The 19,967-nt window shown below is 46.4% G+C and overlaps 2 protein-coding genes across 3 annotated transcripts in view; one reads left to right on the plus strand and one right to left on the minus strand.

The window, feature by feature from the left end:
* Nucleotides 1-717, minus strand: part of kiaa0825 (KIAA0825 ortholog) — a 122,724-nt gene extending 122,007 nt beyond the window's left edge. Inside the window, exon 1 of the mRNA XM_061259391.1 lies at nt 587-717. Within this exon, the coding sequence (XP_061115375.1) occupies nt 587-717 (131 nt within the window). The remainder of the gene's footprint in view (nt 1-586) is intronic.
* Nucleotides 718-4,707: 3,990 nt separating this feature from the next.
* The window catches only part of slf1 (SMC5-SMC6 complex localization factor 1), a 38,501-nt gene continuing 23,241 nt past the window's right edge, over nt 4,708-19,967 (plus strand). For both annotated transcript variants that reach the window (XM_061261020.1, XM_061261021.1), the window contains exons 1-14: nt 4,708-5,044; nt 5,592-5,706; nt 7,252-7,330; nt 7,999-8,224; nt 8,715-8,868; nt 9,188-9,322; nt 9,421-9,486; nt 9,758-9,904; nt 10,672-10,838; nt 10,952-11,086; nt 13,595-13,736; nt 13,864-14,011; nt 15,107-15,252; nt 16,705-16,853. In XM_061261020.1, coding sequence (XP_061117004.1) covers nt 5,596-5,706; nt 7,252-7,330; nt 7,999-8,224; nt 8,715-8,868; nt 9,188-9,322; nt 9,421-9,486; nt 9,758-9,904; nt 10,672-10,838; nt 10,952-11,086; nt 13,595-13,736; nt 13,864-14,011; nt 15,107-15,252; nt 16,705-16,853 — 1,805 coding nt within the window. In that variant the 5' untranslated portion in view covers nt 4,708-5,044; nt 5,592-5,595. The remainder of the gene's footprint in view (nt 5,045-5,591; nt 5,707-7,251; nt 7,331-7,998; nt 8,225-8,714; nt 8,869-9,187; nt 9,323-9,420; nt 9,487-9,757; nt 9,905-10,671; nt 10,839-10,951; nt 11,087-13,594; nt 13,737-13,863; nt 14,012-15,106; nt 15,253-16,704; nt 16,854-19,967) is intronic.

The raw sequence follows: 19,967 nt of genomic DNA on the forward strand, positions 1-19,967 counted from the left end.
AGATCTTTTTGCTCTCAGGTAGAAAATATTACCTTGTTTCAAGTTACTTTTCGCTTGTGATGTGAAATTATCTTTGGCAGTACCCCATTGGCACAACTTGAAATTAGTCAAACTGCCTCATCTCACTGACTTATTTAGCCAGAAATGAATAGAACCAAGATTTCAAGACAAAATACAAGACTAGAATCCTTGTTAAGACTAGAATCCTTGTTAAGACTAGAATCCTTGTTAAGACGGACTTCTGTGTGGTGCAGTGTGAGATGGGGTGGAGGTGGGGGTAGGGGTGTGTGGCGGTATACAGGTGCCCAGCCGGGCCGCAGCATGGCACGGTTTTCCCCCGCCCGTCTCAGTGGCACGGTGCCCGGATCCTACCAGTGTCCATCGTGCTGCTTCACCGGGGGGAAGGCCTCGCTCCGCTCTACGCCACTGAGCATGAGCGATGGCCTCCACCGCTCCGACAGGACGTCTCCGCCAACGCGACTATCCATCTCCCGCCCGCCCGTCCGCCCGCCGCCAGGACCAGCACCGTGTCACACAGCGGGGCTCCGCGGGGGCGAGGGGGGGGGGGGGGAGGCGAGCCACTGACCTACAAGCGTTCATTTTCAGCTTCTCCTCCGTGTCTGAGAGCAGCTGCTGGACGTCCAGGTCCCCAGGCAGGCCCGAGATGGCCCAGTCCACCGGGGCGTGGTCCTGGGGGAAGTCCGCCCGCCAGTCCATCCTCTCCCCTACAGGAGGAGACGGGCGAACGGCACACCTTAGGGACAGGCTACACTCCCTCCGCATGCCAAACACCCGCTCTGTATTCAGCCGCTGTGCTACTTTACCAATGAAGAGACACATCCCTTCAAGAGAAAGAGGTAGTCTAGTCTACACATATCTGTATTGCTTTATCTGCAGACATTCGTGGCACAAAAAAATGCTACATTTACATTTCTAGAGTCAGTCCCAAGAGTGGAATAAGAAAAGTTCAATATGCGAGCGCGGATCGGATTTCCTCGTCGTCGTGCCAACAGTGGGCATCTCCTTAACCAATACTGCACGCAGCAAATATGGACGAGCATTGTTTCAAAGAAAATATTACCTCTGTCAGATTGCCTGTCGGAAAAAATTTATCTTCAGAAATATATACGGCGCACAAGACATGGTAATTTGATTTCTCTTAAAACAAGATTCTTATCAGCGGTCATAAATCAACTGTATCCTTCCCTTTTCCCCCTCTGAAACAAGGAGCGGTTATCACGAATAATAAATATTTTCCGCCTTATTTCGTTGGCGCGCTCACATGAAGAGGGGGGGAAGAGCCTACGGCGGGGCCTGATAATAAATGCATAGTTTGCGCGTAGGGGGATGAGGCATTGCGGCGAGTTAGGGAAAAATAAAAACCTCTTCACTCTCATTTTAAATAAACAATTCATCTCCGCGCTCCGCGGTCTCGAGCACTCGATGCTTAACATACCCTAACCGCAAAGCCCGGCGTTTGGGATCCGCGATATCAATACAGTCATCATGAGTCAAGTGGAATATAATAGAGAGTGTCAGTGTCAATTTCACTTTCTCTCTCCCCTTCCCCTTCATCTCGCCCCCATTTCAATAATCCCTGTCAAACTACAAACAGTCGGTGATACCTCCTGACACAGAAACCTTCGGCTGGCAGACAGAATCTCAACATTCATTTACCCGACACAAAAGAAAGCTGTCCAGCTGGACAAATATTATTTCCTCTCTTCCTGACAATCTCTACAGTTAAGCTTGTACTATATTATTTATTATTATCTGTCCCCTCCTCCCCGGGTGTGTATCTGAGAACGAGTTTATGAAGTGACTGGTGATGTGCAGGTTTCCAATTGTGGGATTAGAAAGCCAGCAATGTAATTATAAATAATAATGTGTGTGTGTGTGTGTGTGTGTGTGTGTGTGTGTGTGTGTTGGGGGGATGCACATCACTGCCTGTGTCTGATACAAGAAAACCTGAAGCAAGCGCAATGGGAAACGTCAGGTTGACACCGTCTGTGCACTGAGGCTAATTAGGGTGCTCTCAGGCCACGCCCTCACTTTATTGAGATATTATTAAGAGTGTTTTTTGTGTGCTTCCACACTACATCATTCTGGGGTGAATGAGTACTTTCTGTGCTTTTGGCACTTCTCTCTGTCTGTACTGGATTTTAAAAGGCAGTTATATCTCTTGCAATTTTAATCAATGCAATTCTACAAAGCACAAAGCATTAAGCCTACAATAATGAACAATATGTGAAACAGGCAACTCATTCTTTGGTGCTTTAGAAAGAGATGTACTTCTCTCAAAAGCAAGCCACTGTATTACTAGTATTCATATAAGACACCACACGTCATATTTACAAACTCAAGTGAATATAAAGCAATATCAACCAAAACCTTTTCATACAGTACAAATGCAACATTTGAAGAAGAAAATGACATTGTGATTGACATTGGGAATGGAATCAAAATTAAAATAAGTGCACATAAACCACTCCACACAAGTCACAGAAACGTAAATAAGGTAAGGTAAATACAATTCACATTTAATGAAAATGCCTATAAATATACAAGGATAAACTGAGATTAAGTCATTAGATAAACTATGAAAATAACTAAAATAGAGAACAGAAAAATTATCAGCAAATAATGTCATAAAGATGATTAAACTGTAGTTTTAGATGAGGTAAGGATGCAACTAAAATGGATTGGTGTATCTGTAACAGTCGTAGCGCACGTATATCTGTCAACCCCTGATAATTAGACTAAGGTGAGATGTAAAAAAATAAAAAATAAAAAATCCTAAACATATTTCTCAGCATAATCAAAATAGTCATGTTTAAGTCACTATACTGGAGCACACACCAACTGCAATTACCCATTTATATACTGGAGAAACAACTGAACTGAGTACTCAGCTACATATATATATATATATATATATATATACAGTACTGTGCAGAAGTCTTAGGCACCTGTATAACATTCTGTACAGATTTTTTCAAAAATTATTCAATGAAAGGTCCTAAATAAACATACTGTACATTTTCATTACATTTTAGTCATTTGGCAGAATAGTTAAAAACTGAATCAAATCAATATTTTTTGTGACCACCCTTCGCGTTAAAACTGCATCACTTCTCTGAGATAGCCAATGCTGTCCTGCAGTTCTATAAGACAATCAGCGGGGAGGCTGTTCCAAGCATGTTGGAGCACTTGGCACAGTTCTTCTGCAGACTTTGGTTGAGTCCTTGCTTCTGATCTGAGACAGCTTTGATCAAGTTTTTATGTAAAAAGTAGTCAATTGCTTACAGTAATATGTTACTTTTTAAAATTAAATACAAAAATGTCTCTGTAAAATTTAATCCTTTGGAAAATTAATACTTGGAAATCTCAAAATTGTTCTTTTATGCTAACACATAAAAAAAATAGTTAAACATATATATAATAATGTCTAGAGTGCCTAAGACTTCTGCACAGTACTGTATATCAGTCTAAATAAAAAAAGATTGAATGGATAAATGGATGATGTGTTTACTTTGAAATTGAATTGGCAAAATATATTAATTTAGCCTTGGGGAACACTATTGTACACAAGTGTAATTTGGCTCCAGGTTTGTGGCGCCTGGTCTCTTCATGTTGTTTTGTTAAAATACATGCAAGTTAAATAAATAAATAAATAAATAAATAAATAAATAAATACCTTCAGAGTCGGGAACTGCAGCAATCTTTTCCAGCCCAGTGGTTATAATGACATAAAAACTGATCTTGAAAAGAGAACAATCCTTGTCCTTGTTGCTAATTATGTTACTGATTGTGAGTGTATTTTATTCTACATAGCAACATCATTTGTAAAGGTTTATATTTAGGGTAAGACTTCTACGTTTATAAACAAGCAAACCTAACAATATACTTGTTTTAATGTAATCTAACCTTTCATATTCTCCAAGTTCAGAATGTTCAAAAGTCAATTATCAAATATTTTTAGGTCTCAAAATCATAAATGAAATACAATTACGACGTTTGTGAGCTGGCCATGTTACCTATTATGTTACAAGGTACACCAGGCAGTTAAACAGATGCGACACCGGCAAATGTTGCTATGTAAATATGATAGCTACATGATCTATCGCTAACTTGCTAGATAGCATACGTTAACTTGGACCACTCAAAGATGAGCTATCATTCTCAAAGGATTAATTTAACCAGAAACCGAGCTTGATATGTTTTGTAAACTTGTCATCTGGCTAGGCTACCAAGCCTAGCTAGAACTTGATGCCGCAGCTGCAAAAGAAATGAGCAGCGTTCAAATCGACCACTCTTTGATAATAACAAATCCCACTCATGATCATCACAACGTAGCGTTGGCAAAATCCAGTAACAACCATACATATAAATCCGACCCGAGAAAGCGTCTCTAACAACCAACCGGAAGCAGTCTGTGGGAAAACTTCCGCCTTCTGGAACGCTACAATACAAAATATAGGGTTTTCGTATATGTCGGTGGTTATTTATTTTATGAAACATACCACATGTATACAAATTACATTGGAAATACAATAAATATGTATATACTTAATCATCCTGGATTCTTTATCTTAAAATATAACCAGTGAAAGAATGAATGACTTTAATCTTATTTTCACGTACACCCCACAGTTTAGAGCAAAGTACCTTAACAGTATTGGATACCATTATGAAGCGCCTGTCGAAAAGGAAGTGAACGGAGTGTAAATTCTCTTTACTGTAAAATTGATTTTCAATACTGCCGTGTGTAACTTTCCCATCTACTATTTTATAAGAGACTTTATTATCCCTTAATACGCCTTCGGTTAAATTGGCTGTAGTAATGATAAATGACACGATGATAAAACAGAACACCCTCGATGTTGTGGAAATGGTACAGACTCTGTAGTCAAAAATTTGGCGCTCTGTTGGGAAAGGGAAACATACTGTATATCCTACAACAGGCAACCAATGCTATGCTTTACTGGTAATTTACATAACAGTAAAGTAGTATTGAACTGTGGGCCTTTTAAAAATCAACCGGGTATGTAACAATAATCTAATACAAATAATCTAGTCTCTTACACGTTTAATTAGCTTCCTATTAGCCTATACGTATGTCATTATTTATCCAGGTAGCAAGATAGACTAACTTAGTAGCAAAACAGAAGCTGATATAGCGACTTATCTTAGCTTCTTACATTTATCAAGTTTTAGTTTGCTGAGTAGTTCACTTACAGCGAACACACAAAGCTAGCTAACCTGATGCAATACTGGCACCGACACTGAAACAGGTACCAGGAATGTTCCTAGATAATGTCGTCACCCAATATTCGTTATGTCAGTCTTGATGTCATGCAATGTTAAAATGTCCTTTACAAAATTGTGGAAAGATTAAAGATTGAACCATTCTCTCGTGGATCTGTATGCAATTAAATCAATCGGCTGGATTGTTCTCCGCATGAAATGTAGATCATGAAGTTTAGTTTGTAGTAAACTGGTGCTAATGAATATTGTAATGACTACAGGCTACTTAATTCTCGGATTACTGTTGTAAATATCTGACGGGGAAAACGAATTGTCATCCGCAGGGGGATGGTGGACACTAAGCATGTCTTCCAGATCTCTGGGATCAAAAACGTACAGACGAAAGAGAAACTGCTTCGTGGAATCCACCGCCTGGGTGGAAAGTATATCGGTGGCTCTGTGAGTGACGTATGCATTTTTTTTATTCTCAGCTAGTCACACGGTGCCCTTTTTGACTGCGCAATCTATGACCCCATAGGACAATTTTTGTTTAAAATACAGAATGGAAATATGGATGTGCACGATCTGACCGGTTGACCTTTCGCTCTAAGTTAACGCAAAACACAGCGCTTTTTCGCAATCCCCATGGCGTTGTACCGTCCTTACACGCTGAAAATTTATTTTAATTGCGTGTGAGTGAGATTCAGATTTAGACCGGCTTGATTAACACTGGGTTTAATTTGAACCCATTCGAAGGGCTGGATTGCACCTGCCGTTCAGCTGATTCATAAGAATAGCAGCTGTAGATTAGCCCTGAAAAATGACCTAATTGGTTCTGATGCTGCAATGTATTTTCGACTCCTTATTTTTATCCTTGCCCTTAATTGCCTCTTTTTATAGTTGCTGCACCTTCTCTGCATCCCTGGAGCACAAATGCACTATTGAGTTTTTAACCTTTCTCCCCTTTCTCTCTCAATGCCAGAAAGGTTATAATGAAAATTAGTCGTTTTTGGGAGACATTTGACTTGTATGCCTGGTTAGGTTTTTATTTTTTTTGTGAACATTTACTTAAACGTTTAATAATTTGCAGAACATTTGCAACAGCTTATGCTTTTTTAAAATGTGGAATACCATATTCCTACGTATGTTCTCAATGTACTCTTGAGCATTCAATTGACAAACATCCATATCCAATTAAACACATCCAACAGATTCATTATCCTCAAGGGCATGTTCCATTAATGTTTATAGCCTGTTTATCCTGTGGTTTTGTTACAGTCTAATTTCAAGCGGGTTGATACTTTTCCCCGCACAATATAATGTGATTAATTGATTTAACCATGCCTCAAATTATAAGAAACAAATTCCAAGATGGCCACCACTTTGGTTCGTATTGATAGTAGGGAATTTCTGTATCTCATCAGCTGTAAAACAGTAGCATATTACACTACATGTATGCCTAATTTATATGGTTTATGACCATGTCCATAAAAAAAACTATATAATCCACTGAGGTATGATGGAATTCCTCATTGGACATTGACCATCTCCACAGTTATGGTTATGAAAAAATAATGGTTGTCAGTAAAAAATAATGCTGTTACCGGGTTTTAGAATTGCTAGATCTAAGTCAAAATCTAATTGACATCCACATGATTCGCACCAATCACAGTCCTTGAATAAAATGTGACCATTTATGTTGAGCCAATAGGTTTGCAAGGAGGAGGACAGTCCATGCAAGGAACTAACCAATCAGAGCCTATCCTTCTGTTATTTCCGAATAAGTGGACTAATTATGCAAAAAAAGTTATTATGCAGCAGGTTCTCTGGCCCACATTTTGGCAGTGGCAAATGGCGGTGGTATTACTGTACACTGTGGAAACTTATTTCCGTTTTCTCTTCTCAAACGTCATGTTTTAGGCACCTTCATTTATATTATATATCCTCATTTAGAACTGCTGTAAAGTATTTTTCGGAGGTGACGACGTATTTATCATCTTCCAGAGGTACAAGGAGGGGACGACACACCTGATTGTCAGTCGTCCTTCGCCGAGTGAGAAGTTCCTTGCTGCCTGCGCTGGAGGTGAGTTTTGTTGAGTCACGGAGCCATACGCCAGTGCTGAGCTTTTTAATGCGTTACACTCGAGTGCAGAGATTACACCACGCTGGGGCCGAAAATAGGCTTTCTCTCAATGGCAGACGCAGAGCTTTTCACTCTGTGAGATTACTTTTGCTTGAATACATCATAATCTGGAGATCTGAAGCTGAGGCTGAACCTAATTCAAAGGATGGGCGAAACGGGGTGTCTGTACTCAGTCCTCCTCTATCCCAGAAGGGCTTAGCGGTTAAAGGCAAACTCAAAAGGATGTTAGCTGGACACTGGCTTCCGCAATATGATGTTTACACAAGTGAAACGGATCTTTCGGGGGAGGGTGGGGAGTCAAATTGACTGATGTCAAATGAGGAGGGGGGATGCCAAATGAGGATGCGCACCGGTGGGTGAAAAGGATGTGGATTGGAGGAGAACGGAAAAATGACGGCCATTTGATAAACATACATGCCCACTGGTACGCAAATCCAGGAAGTGGACGCAACATACACGTCAAAACTTAATTGTAATACAGGAGTATCACAATTGAATAAATAGTTTGGAATATATACTTTAAGATGTGTTGGTATGGTTATGAAGAATTGACTAAATTGAGGGACTTCAGCTTGTCTTTGATTCCCAGCCTCCTTCTTCTCTGGCAGGGATTTGGGTGGTGAGGCCGGAGTACGTTCAGGACAGCAGGAGGGCCAGGGCGTGGCTGCCAGAGGAGCCCTATGAGCTGGACTTGGCGTCTGGGTCTCCCGGGGCGACCAACCCCATCCGCGCGTGGAGGCAGAGGGTGGGGAGTGGCAGCGTCCGCGGAGCCTTCCAGGACTGGAGCGTCCTCCTGCTGGTGGAAGACGCCCAACACAGAGCCACCTTCCAACGGTAAAGGCCCGTCCACACCAAGAACCACAACTATAAACACACCATTTTAAAACTCGCACTACAACTGTAACGACAACAGCAGTGATGAACAGTATCGTTGGGATCACTCTCGGGCCATTTTATCGCAGCTGCATGAACAATAGAAACACTGACAGCTTATCAAAATCCATCTGAATTTACAAGCCTCCACATTCAAAATGGCTATTTAGAGAATGTTATTGTTCATCAGTGTGGATGCTCACATCGTTATCGTTATTGTTATTGGTGTGGTCGCTTCCTTATTTCCATGCAGTTATATGAATGAATTCTACGAATTTGCCATTTTTGTTTGACATTGTTCATAAACGTAAATGACTGTTGGTCTGCTTTTTGGTATTCTGTGACTGAAAGTTTGTTTTGCTCATTTTTCTGCTGTGTATCCAATAGCCACTGTTATAAATGAAGAAACAGTTTTACCAAACAGTAAGTGATACTGTTACCCTGTTTCCAGAATCCTGACCTCGGGAAAGGCCAGTGTTTACTGCTCCACGGCTCCATCCAACCGTCATGTGACCCATGTGCTCGCCAGCCGAACATTAAAGTGCTTCACGTCCCACAATGCACCATGCTACTCCTTAGACCACATTGCTCAGCATTTGTTTGGGGTAAGAAGTGATGGAGTGATGGAGGGGTGAAGGATATTTCATTTTAATATTGTCCTCCAAATGTGTTCTGATAACATAATAACATGTTGGTATGAATCTGTCTAGTCAGTTCTGATATCTATTTTAATCCATGCTTGTAATGCAGTCTTAATTGATATGGTGCCATTATGCACTGTGCGTTGCTCCAGTGGACAGTATTCTGCGTAATGGAGCAGATATTGTCTGTGCTGCAGTGTAATATTATATTTAATCATTCATGAAAAATAAAGCTGTTTATTACCCAGGATCAAATATTTACCATCTCAGTCCTGTGTTACAGAGCCTTTGGTCAAAGACTGGTTTCACTGAGTCTCTTGACGTCTCTCTTACGGATACAAGCACGGAGTTGGAGGCCAATGACTTGCTCTTTGCCAGCCTCGAAAATCAGCTCAGAGACCACCTCTCAAATCTGGAGGTGAGAGCATCAGTGGGAGTGCCTGGAGTTACACTATCGGTCCCCTGCCAGGTGACATGAATGTGAAACGTATTTCTGCTTTAACCACGTTTCTCCAGCGCGTGAAGAGGAAGCTCGTCTCCACGGACTTTGTGCACGTGACCACAGCTGAACCTCGCCCTCAGGTAGGGACGTCTGAAGCGTTCGAGCGCGTTACTGAACATGGCATTGAAGCGTGTGATTGTAGAGCGGACCAGGTCCGATTCATCTGAGCTAAAAGCCTGGAGCTCTGTATGGATATGACCATGATGAGGCCTGTTCGGGTGAGGTGATTTGAGATGGCTCTTCGCTCTGGAATGTTGTTGGTCCAAGGGGAATTGCCCCCTGCTTAGTCTAATAAATTTTATTTTGCTTTGGATAAAAGCTAAATAACAGATGATATTTCCTCCCACACAGACGGTTACGGCAGACTTCAGTAACGTGAGCAGCTTGATCGAGTGCGGCCTGTTCACAGAGGCCCTGGAGGAACTGCAGGGGGCGCTGTACCCCGGCCAGCTTCCTCCTGCGCTGGTCCTAGAGTCGTTGATGCAACACGCCCTGCACGTAAGAACGATGTGTGTGTGTGTGTGTGTGTGTGTGTGTGTGTGTGTGTGTGTGTGTGAAAATACATTGAATGCTGAGCTTAGTTTTCATTCTTTATTTGATGTCTTTCCATCAAGAAACTATAAAAACATTCAAAATTTCTCCTACTTGATGACTGGAAGTAAAAGGGACCGAGCCGGTTCAGGATTTGTTTGGGAGACATTTTTGGATATTGTTGGTAGAGGTGGTGTTAGTGGGCCAGGTCAGTAGGGGGCAGTCTTTGCAGAGATGGGGGGGGGGGGTACTTCACTGGGGGTAAACTCCATCTTTCAGATGGCATGTGAGACTCTGTGGTCTTCAAAGATCCTGTGGTGTTTATCAGAACAGGAAGGGTGTTATTTTCAGTCTCCTGGATAACTGCACTACCCCTCTCCTTCCCTGTTTGCCTTGCTTCCCCAGCTACTCTTTGTGAGAAATGAGATCTGAATTGGCTCTACTTTATATTAAAGGAACAATTTATTTTTGACCTTTTATATGTAATGACTCCATTCAGTCTCATAATCCGGCAATGTAGTACAAAGTAGCCATGCGATTATACTTACTTATAGTGCTCTCTAGTGCTCACAACATATGCCCATACAAAGCCTTTCTGTAGTAGTGTGTTCATGATCTGGAGACCTTTCTTTTCCCTCTCAATTACCTCTTCTTTCCATCTTAAGAGGATCACCCCTTTGCCAGTGTAACAATGTGAAACGTAAGCAGGGTTTCGAATGTTTGACTCTCTCCAGGGTGAGGCGAAACCGTACTTCTACTCCACCTTCCGGGCGGTTCTACACAACATCCTGCGTAAAAACCCTCCGTGGGGGTCTCCCACTGTGGTCAAGTACTTCCTTGGCTGCCTGCAGTGCCCCCAGTGTAAGGGAGGACCCCGCGTACTTCTGGAGCTGTCCGTGAGGTACTTGATTTGTAGGGTTGTACTGGGCTAGTCACCTGGATGTGATGTAGGAATGCCTCCATTTTGACTCGGCTGCGTGAGTTTGCGTCTCAGGAGAACGTTCCCCTCCACAGGTTCTGCATGTCCAGCGGACCCACCTGTCACTCACTGCCTGGCCCCGCCTCCCCGGAGCGGGTGCAGTTCCACATCGAGCTCCAGGGCTTCCTGCTGAGGCTCTTCCAGGTGGAGCTCCAGGCTGCAGGCACGGGGTAACGTCCGCACGCCTGCACTCCCCCACATTCAGCCAGTGTACTGCACGGGGTAACGTCCGCACGCCTGCACTCCCCCACATTCAGCCAGTGTACTGCACGGGGTAACGTCCGCATGCCTGCACTCCCCCACATTCAGCCAGTGTACTGCACGGGAGCTGACTAACCACACTGGGATTTGCAAGCCTTTCGCTGGGCGTGACTTTTAAATTCTCAGTTAATGGAACTTAAGAAGACACCCTGAGAATACTCTCATTGTAAATAACCATGTGTAAACAACTTGTCACTGAACTTAAAACTTGATTGCAGCCCAGACACTACATTTTTAAAGTTGAAGCAATTAATTTGTTTGACATTGTAGGGGGTAGCTGATTATGGGTATATAAGGGGTAGCTGATTAGGGTGGATAGGGGGTAGCTGATAGAGCAGAATAGGGAGTAGCTGATTGGTGGGGTAGGGGGTATATAGGGGGTAGCTGAAGGAGCAGAATGGGGGGTGGCTGGTTGGGGGTTGGGATAGGGGGTATATAGGGGGTAGCTGGTTGGGGGTTGGGATAGGGGGTAGCTGGTTGGGGGTTGGGATAGGGGGTATATAGGGGGTAGCTGGTTGGGGGTTGGGATAGGGGGTATACAGGGGGTAGCTGGTTGGGGTTTGGGATAGGGGGTATATAGGGGGTAGCTGGTTGGGGGTTGGGATAGGGGGTATATAGGGGGTAGCTGAAGGAGCAGAATGGGGGGTAGCTGGTTGGGGGTTGGGATAGGGGGTATACAGGGGGTAACTGGTTGGGGGTTGGGATAGCGGGTATATAGGGGGTAGCTGGTTGGGGGTTGGGATAGCGGGTATATAGGGGGTAGCTGGTTGGGGGTTGGGATAGGGGGTATATAGGGGGTAGCTGGTTGGGGGTTGGGATAGGGGGTAGCTGGTTGGGGGTTGGGATAGGGGGTATATAGGGGGTAGCTGGTTGGGGGTTGGGATAGGGGGTATATAGGGGGTAGCTGGTTGGGGGTTGGGATAGCGGGTATATAGGGGGTAGCTGGTTGGGGGTTGGGATAGCGGGTATATAGGGGGTAGCTGGTTGGGGGTTGGGATAGCGGGTATATAGGGGGTAGCTGGTTGGGGGTTGGGATAGCGGGTATATAGGGGGTAGCTGGTTGGGGGTTGGGATAGGGGGTATATAGGGGGTAGCTGGTTGGGGGTTGGGATAGGGGGTAGCTGGTTGGGGGTTGGGATAGGGGGTATATAGGGGGTAGCTGGTTGGGGGTTGGGATAGGGGGTATATAGGGGGTAGCTGGTTGGGGGTTGGGATAGCGGGTGTATAGGGGGTAGCTGGTTGGGGGTTGGGATAGGGGGTATACAGGGGGTAGCTGGTTGGGGTTTGGGATAGGGGGTATATAGGGGGTAGCTGGTTGGGGGTTGGGATAGCGGGTATATAGGGGGTAGCTGGTTGGGGGTTGGGATAGCGGGTATATAGGGGGTAGCTGGTTGGGGGTTGGGATAGGGGGTATATAGGGGATAGCTGGTTGGGGGTTGGGATAGGGGGTAGCTGGTTGGGGGTTGGGATAGGGGGTATATAGGGGGTAGCTTGTTGGGGGTTGGGATAGGGGGTATATAGGGGGTAGCTGGTTGGGGGTTGGGATAGCGGGTGTATAGGGGGTAGCTGGTTGGGGGTTGGGATAGGGGGTATACAGGGGGTAGCTGGTTGGGGGTTGGGATAGGGGGTAGCTGGTTGGGGGTTGGGATAGCGGGTATATAGGGGGTAGCTGGTTGGGGGTTGGGATAGCGGGTATATAGGGGGTAGCTGGTTGGGGGTTGGGATAGCGGGTATATAGGGGGTAGCTGGTTGGGGGTTGGGATAGGGGGTATATAGGGGGTAGCTGGTTGGGGGTTGGGATAGGGGGATATAGGGGGTAGCTGGTTGGGGGTTGAGATAGGGGGTATATAGGGGGTAGCTGGTTGGGGGTTGGGATAGGGGGTATATAGGGGGTAGCTGGTTGGGGGTTGGGATAGGGGGTATATAGGGGGTAGCTGGTTGGGGGTTGGGATAGGGGGTAGCTGGTTGGGGGTTGGGATAGGGGGTATATAGGGGGTAGCTGGTTGGGGGTTGGGATAGGGGGTGTATAGGGGGTAGCTGGTTGGGGGTTGGGATAGCGGGTATATGGGCGGCCTGTAGTGTAGTGGTTAAGGTAAAGGACTGGGACACGCAAGGTCGGTGGTTCTAATCCCGGTGTAGCCACAATAAGATCCGCAGAGCCGTTGGGCCCTTGAGCAAGGCCCTTAACCCTGCATTGCTCCAGGGGAGGATTGTATCCTGCTTAGTCTTATCAACTGTACGTCGCTCTGGATAAGAGCGTCTGCCAAATGCCATTAATGTAACGTAATGTAATGTATATAGGGGGTAGCTGATTGGGGGTTGGGATAGGGGGTATATAGGGGGTAGCTGGTTGGGCAGAGTGGGTGGTATGGGGTACACATGATGGGCGCTGACGGGGCGTGTTCCCCCTCTCTCAGGAAGCCGGGCGGACCGCGCTGTGGGGTCCTGCAGGGCTCGTTCTGGAGCGTGTGGGACCGGGGCTCCCTCTGCACACGGGCCCTGCAGGGGCTGGCTGAGCTGCTGATCCAGGCTGAACTCTGGGCCCTGCACCCCGCCCAGGTGAGCACCGAACGGGCCTTCCCCTTTCTGTTCCACTCCGCTGCAAGCTATTCCTCACAGTCACCCCCAGCATAGAGCAGGCAGACGGCGTCATCAGGAATCTGTGTGTACCCCTTGACGTTTGCAGGCCTGGCAGCGGAGGATTGTGGGTAACCTGCAGGACATCCTGGCGGTGGTGGTGGATTACTGGTGTCAGGAGCACAGCCAGCTCAACAGGCCCCTGGTGGAGACAGGGCTGGCAGACCTGTCTCAGTTCATCGCCATTCAATCAGAGGGTACGTCAAAATGGCCGCTGACAACAGTGGGCGGCAGGGTGGCCTTGTGGTAGTGCCCCTGATGGGCATGATAGGACGCTGACCTGATCTGGAGAGATGAAGAGTCGCAAAATGAAAAAGGGAAGAAAGGCCCTTAACCCAGAATCTGTTCCAGGGGCTTTACCCCTCCCTCATCCTTTCCCCTGCTTGCAACTGCTCTCTCTGGCATTTCTCACAGGGTGTCCTTGCAAAAGAGAAAAAAGTTCTCATCGGACCTCCCCTATTTAAATAAAGGGATAAATGTGTAAAAATAACAGTGAGGGACGCTATGTGGCATTTTGGGAAATTACCTCAGACAGCTGGTTTTGGTGCAAGGTTACTGCAGAAGGCCATGTGTCAGCCAGACTGTGTGATTCTGAAAAAGGCAGTGTGTGTGTGTGTGTGTGTGTGTGTGAGGGCTGCGGTAAAGTGTTTTGGAAATGGGACAATTCACATAATGGCTTTTAAGCAGGCCCATTATGCTGAAGGAGAATTGGTTTGGTTTCATGTTCTCTTGTTTCCTCCTGTACCTAGTGTATGTGACTATGTGCAGTATGAATGAAGTCTGGGTAGTCTTTAACCTCAATTTCATAGCTCCACACAGATGAGGATTTTGGTTGCTGTAATAACAACAAACTCAGTTTATATACTGTACTTTTCATACCGGGTACTTTTGTGAATTCATCTGCTTCCTTATTTGATTTTATTAACCTTATAATTTATCAGGTGGCCTCATTCATATCAATATGAATAACTATTTATTTTTCAAGTTGAATATGGCCAGTGGCCCATTTCAGACAATGCAGATACGATGACAGCAGCTCAGTAACAGTATATTTCTAAGTTACTTAAGCTAAGGGACTAAGTACGTTTTTGTTGGAATGGTTTATGTTTCTTTTTTTACCAAATTCTAAGTGAGTGTTTTAGAACTCCAGTGCTTTCAGTCACCAGTAATGATTGTGACATCAGCATTAGATAATCACATATTTGTGACCTCACACCTTAAAAGGTTAAGCTGAGATACTCAGCGGGCAGAGCCGAGTTGCTTGGTTGAGGCTTGTGATTGGTCTCCCGCAGATCTTCCTCCAGAGGCCCTCCAGAACTTAATTCCCAGCATCCCCTCTGTCAGGCTGAGGATGGTCGTCGCCGACGCCATATTCAGCCACATCTGCAGGCAGAACGGCGTCGTCACGGGAACGGAGCCCCTCTCCCTGATGAAGATCGTAAGTTCCAATCTGGACAGGATTTTTAGTTCTTTAAATATTACGTGTGAGAAAATAATACATGACGTGATGATGGGAACTGGTTATGGCTTATAAAGGGGTCTTTGATGTGACCGCATTCACTTTTGTCATTATTTTGGTTTAATTCAGTTTGAATGGTGGATTATTGAAAAAGGAGTTATGGCAAAAAGGAGTTATGGAGTTATTCCGGCTACGAGCTCGGCCCCGGCGTGACCTCTGACCCCTGACCCCTAGCCCCAGGCCACAGTCACGTTGTCAGGTGTGAGGCATCATGGGAAGGTATCTGCCCAGTGTCAGCCCCCCCCGCCCCCCGCCCCCCGTTTGGCGTTTTGTAATTAGCCTAGGCTACCCCCGAGCTCCCATCAACCTCTGCGGAGGAACGAGGCCGGCCGGACGATTGATTTTAGTCCCCCCGCGGGTGAGAGACCCGCGCTCCTCTCCATTCTGAATAAAACGCGGAATAAAGCCGAGCAGCCGGGATGAAACCCGCTGCGTCTCGCTCCGTTACCGTGAGGAAGGAGGATCCTTTAAGTGCGGCTGCTTCATCACTTCTGTGTAGGGATGGATTGTGGGTAAGTGACCTGAGTTAAGTGTCGGGATGTCGACCAGAATTTCGTGCACAGGTGGGAAAAAAAGCTTGGAATTGTGGGTAATGTATCATTGTTTAAGCCAAGCGTTATTTGACTGCCCCTAGGGACCCAAGAGTAACACATTATCCTAATTTACTGTATGTCAATCAAACCTTTCAGCCATGCCTGTCTGTCTCACTCATTAGGAGCTGTATTGTTTATTTAAAACTACAAAAGCACTTTTTTTTTTTTTTTCCCAGATCCATATTTTGTTTACCAATTTACGAGACGATAAAATACATTTTAATGAGCTCCATCACATAGCCCAAGTAGTCAGATATCTGTGATGTAAAAATAGTTATCGCTTCATTATTAGTTTTGATCATTGCTCGAGGCTTGCAGTAAAAAGACAAAGTGCTCGGGTGTTGCGGTTTGCACATGGAGTGCACGACAAAAACACGTACAACCCGAACATAAATGAGAATAAATCGAGCATATGTTTGCGTTGTTGTGTATTATAGAGGGTCTGTGGCCTTGCGTAGCGGGTGTAGGAGACGCGTGTTGGAGACGGCGGTTCGACAGCGTGGTTTAGCAGTCGCGGCGGTGCTAGCGTGTAAATCAGTACCCCGCACACGCGTGTGGAGGCAGTCAGGTGCGGCGTGTGCTGACCCTGCGTTTGTCATCCTCCCCCGCGGCAGACTGGCACAGCTGGCGCGTTTCCGTGGCGATGGGCGCGAGGTCAGATGAGTGACAGGTCGGGGGGAGGGGAGGGGGGGGGGGGTCTGTCCCTCCCAGCTGGCACATGGCGGAGGCGTGGGTGGTGGTTTAAAGCGCGGTGTTGAATTGCCCCCCCCCCCCCCAGGTGAGCTCGTACCTCCCCGCCCTGGGCAGGCTGAGCGGACGCGCCCCCCTGACGGGGTCTCGGCCCCCCGCCGTCCGACCCGAGGCGGCCAGCTGCGCCAACGACCGAGGGTCGACCGCCGACTCGGCCGCCACGCCGGAGGGAGCGCGGTGAGTACCTGGCCTCTCTCGTCCCCACGGCGACAGCCTCGCAGCTGCGGAGCGAGAGCCGACCCCGGGGTCACCGGCCGGCCCCGCCCACCGCGCCCGCCGCCCGCCCGACAGGAAGGTCCAGAGGTCACGCCTCCTACCCCGGGCAGCGTTGGCATGGTGACGGCGGGGTTCCGCTACGCTCTTAGTAATGTCACGCTCTTACCTGCAGCTGAAATGCTTAAATGCCGAAAAACTGTGTAAGAAACTGTGAGAAGAACATTTTAGCAAAAGTTTAGCAAATTTTAAGTGAATTTCTGAAAGGTCGGCAAAAGAAAAAGCAGTCAGTAGGTTTCTGAAACAGCCGCATATTGTGTTAAAACTGGACGGTTGTTGCATTTTAAGACCAAACGATGCCCAGCGGGTGTGATGATGTCACAGATTTAAAGAGGAAGGACGTGGAGACGGCAGCTGGAGACTCGCTGACCCGGTTAGCCGTTGGTCGACCGGACCCAAGGCGAGCCGCAGGCACTCTCCACAGAACCTGACCGCACATTTCCAACCGGACCCCGTCTGACAGCAAACCTGCGACCCAAGACACGACAGCAGGTGTACATGGAGCTCACCTGCGATATGTCAGAAGAAGGCGGGGGTTTTTTTTCAGTAAAATACCGCGGTGTGAAAAGTGTGAAATCCTTAGCATGGCCCCCTGACACATGCCATCAGTGGCTAATGCTAAAATTAAACAGGATTGTGTCATTGGGTGGAATGTTTTTTGGTGGGCTGTCCCATCAAGAATAATGAAATCACAAGCAACACGGCTCATTCCTCACAAGCCCATAGCAGTCAGTTTTTGTTTGGTGTGAGTAGGTGGGGCCCAAAAAAAAGGTTGAACTCTTCCAGCAATATGAGAGACTCCCTCAGCTGAGATGCAACCCTCCATTTTAGAACAGTGCAGTCGCGGCGAGGGCAAGTCACAGTGAAAACAGAGAGGATTGTGGGTGGGACACCTGTCAGCTTGGGATGAATAGCTGTGTGGGGTGCGGTGGATGGGAGAATGTACACAGACACACACACACACGTACACACACGCACACAAACACACACGTTCACACACCACACACACCCACTCACACACGCACGGTGCGATTTCTCTTTACCACTAATAAGGAGCCGGGTGTTGTGATGGCTGTGCCCACCGCGCTGGTCTGAGGTTCTGCTTGGGTTCTGTGGAGGCCAATTACCAGAAAACAAGCCTCCGTACGGCATCATTTCCCTCTCACTGTCCTCCACATAACAGACGACTTAAAGGCACCTCCATTTAAACGCACAGTTCTGACAGCTCCGAGCTAATAGCACCCAGGGACTTTCATTTGCTCATTTCTTTATCTTTATTAAAAACAAAATCAACACGAGGAAAGAGATATTCTTGCCGTGTGATTTTTAAAAAGTGATTTCAGGTTATTTTTAGGCCGTTGAAACCACACTTAACATCTGCCATTTCACAGGTTAGCAGTCGATGCTGCTGCTGAAATGTAGCGAAGCGTAATTAGAGTAATATGCAGCGAGATGCTCTACGGGTAGCGCCAGTGAAAATTAACACGCAATTAATCAGGAGTTGGTAATTGGTTGCATCGCAATTCAGAGTGTTTAAAGGCCACACGCAGCGCGCTAAAAGCTAATTCTCAATACCTCAGTTATCATTAACACGTACGGCTAATTGGAGCTTAAATTCCATTTGAGTGTTTATGGAAAATGTCTGGTTATCGCAGCATAAACACAGGGAAAGTTTCTGTTTGGACAGCGGCAATTGAGATGAGCCCGGTATGTGAGGCCAAGTGAACGCTTTCCCTGAGTTTCATTTTCACCCCATACACTGCAACACCCAAACATAAGTCAGTCTTAGCAAGTATTTTAGTACTTACTATATATTGAGCCTTAAAATCTTATTTCTTCTACTAGTCTTCTTATTTTTGCCAAATAAGACAAAAATATTGCTGATGAATGGAGTAACTGAAAACAAGCTAATATTTTCAACTTGAGGGAAAAAATAAGATGGTGTTCCAGGACTAAAGGCTTGTTCACACAGACGTGTGTTCCAGTGCGCTGCCCTTGGCGGCTGTACGCCGTGCGGGGTGGAGGCTGGTGTAGACGGAGAGGGGAACTGACATGCCTCTGGAAAGGGACCGGCTCAGTCCATTACTCCCGCTATTCCCACCGGCTCGCCTTAAGAGGGGCGGGAGAGATGGGACCGTCCCGCGATGGCGATTACGGCCGAGGATTTGGCGCTGATTGCTCTCTCCTCCAGTGAGACCAGCCGGGGAAATGATCCCACACCTCCCCCCCCCACGCCTCCCCCGAGGCTGACCTGGAGCTCCGACAGTGAAGCCCTGGCCTCACTCACTAATGACACTTACTACTCAATCAAACTTTATTCATGAAGTGCTTTTCCTACACCGGGTGCAACTCAACTCAACTCAATGGGTGTGCAAACATTTAAATCAAGACAAGAAGAAAAATCAAGATAGAAACGATATTGCGATGGTGCAGTGGGTAGCACTGCCGCCTCACAGCCAGGAGGTCCTGGGTTTGAATCCCCGTCGGCCGGGGCCTCTCTGGCCGGAGTTTGCATGTTCTCCCCGTGTGTGAGTGAATGGTGTGTGTGCCCTACGATAAACTGGCGACCCGTCCAGGGTGTATTCCTGCCTTTTGCCCAATGTGTGCTGGGATAGGCTCCAGCCCCCTGTGACCCTGTTCAGGATAAGCGGGTTAGGATAATTAATTAATGAATGAATGTATTGTGATTGATAGTTATAGGGCTAGACACAGATTAAGCTTAGTCCTGTACTAAGTAGAATTTTGTATGGATTGAGGACGAGGGTTGATACTGGCATAATTATTGTGATTATAATGTAATTACTGTTATTGTGATTTTATGGTGACATTGTACTTGACAGGGCTCTACAGTGCTCCTATATTAGGAGAATTGCTCCTGAGAACTAATGTGTGCTCTCTGGAAAAATATTTAGGAGCACATCTACTAACTAGGAAGCATCAGAATGCTCCTAATTTCAGTTCAGTAGCAAATGTGCTCCTTATGTCCTGTCTGACTCCTCCTACAGTCATCAACATGGC

Source organism: Conger conger, chromosome 11, assembly GCF_963514075.1.
Source record: "Conger conger chromosome 11, fConCon1.1, whole genome shotgun sequence".
NCBI classification, from domain to species: Eukaryota; Metazoa; Chordata; class Actinopteri; order Anguilliformes; family Congridae; genus Conger; species Conger conger.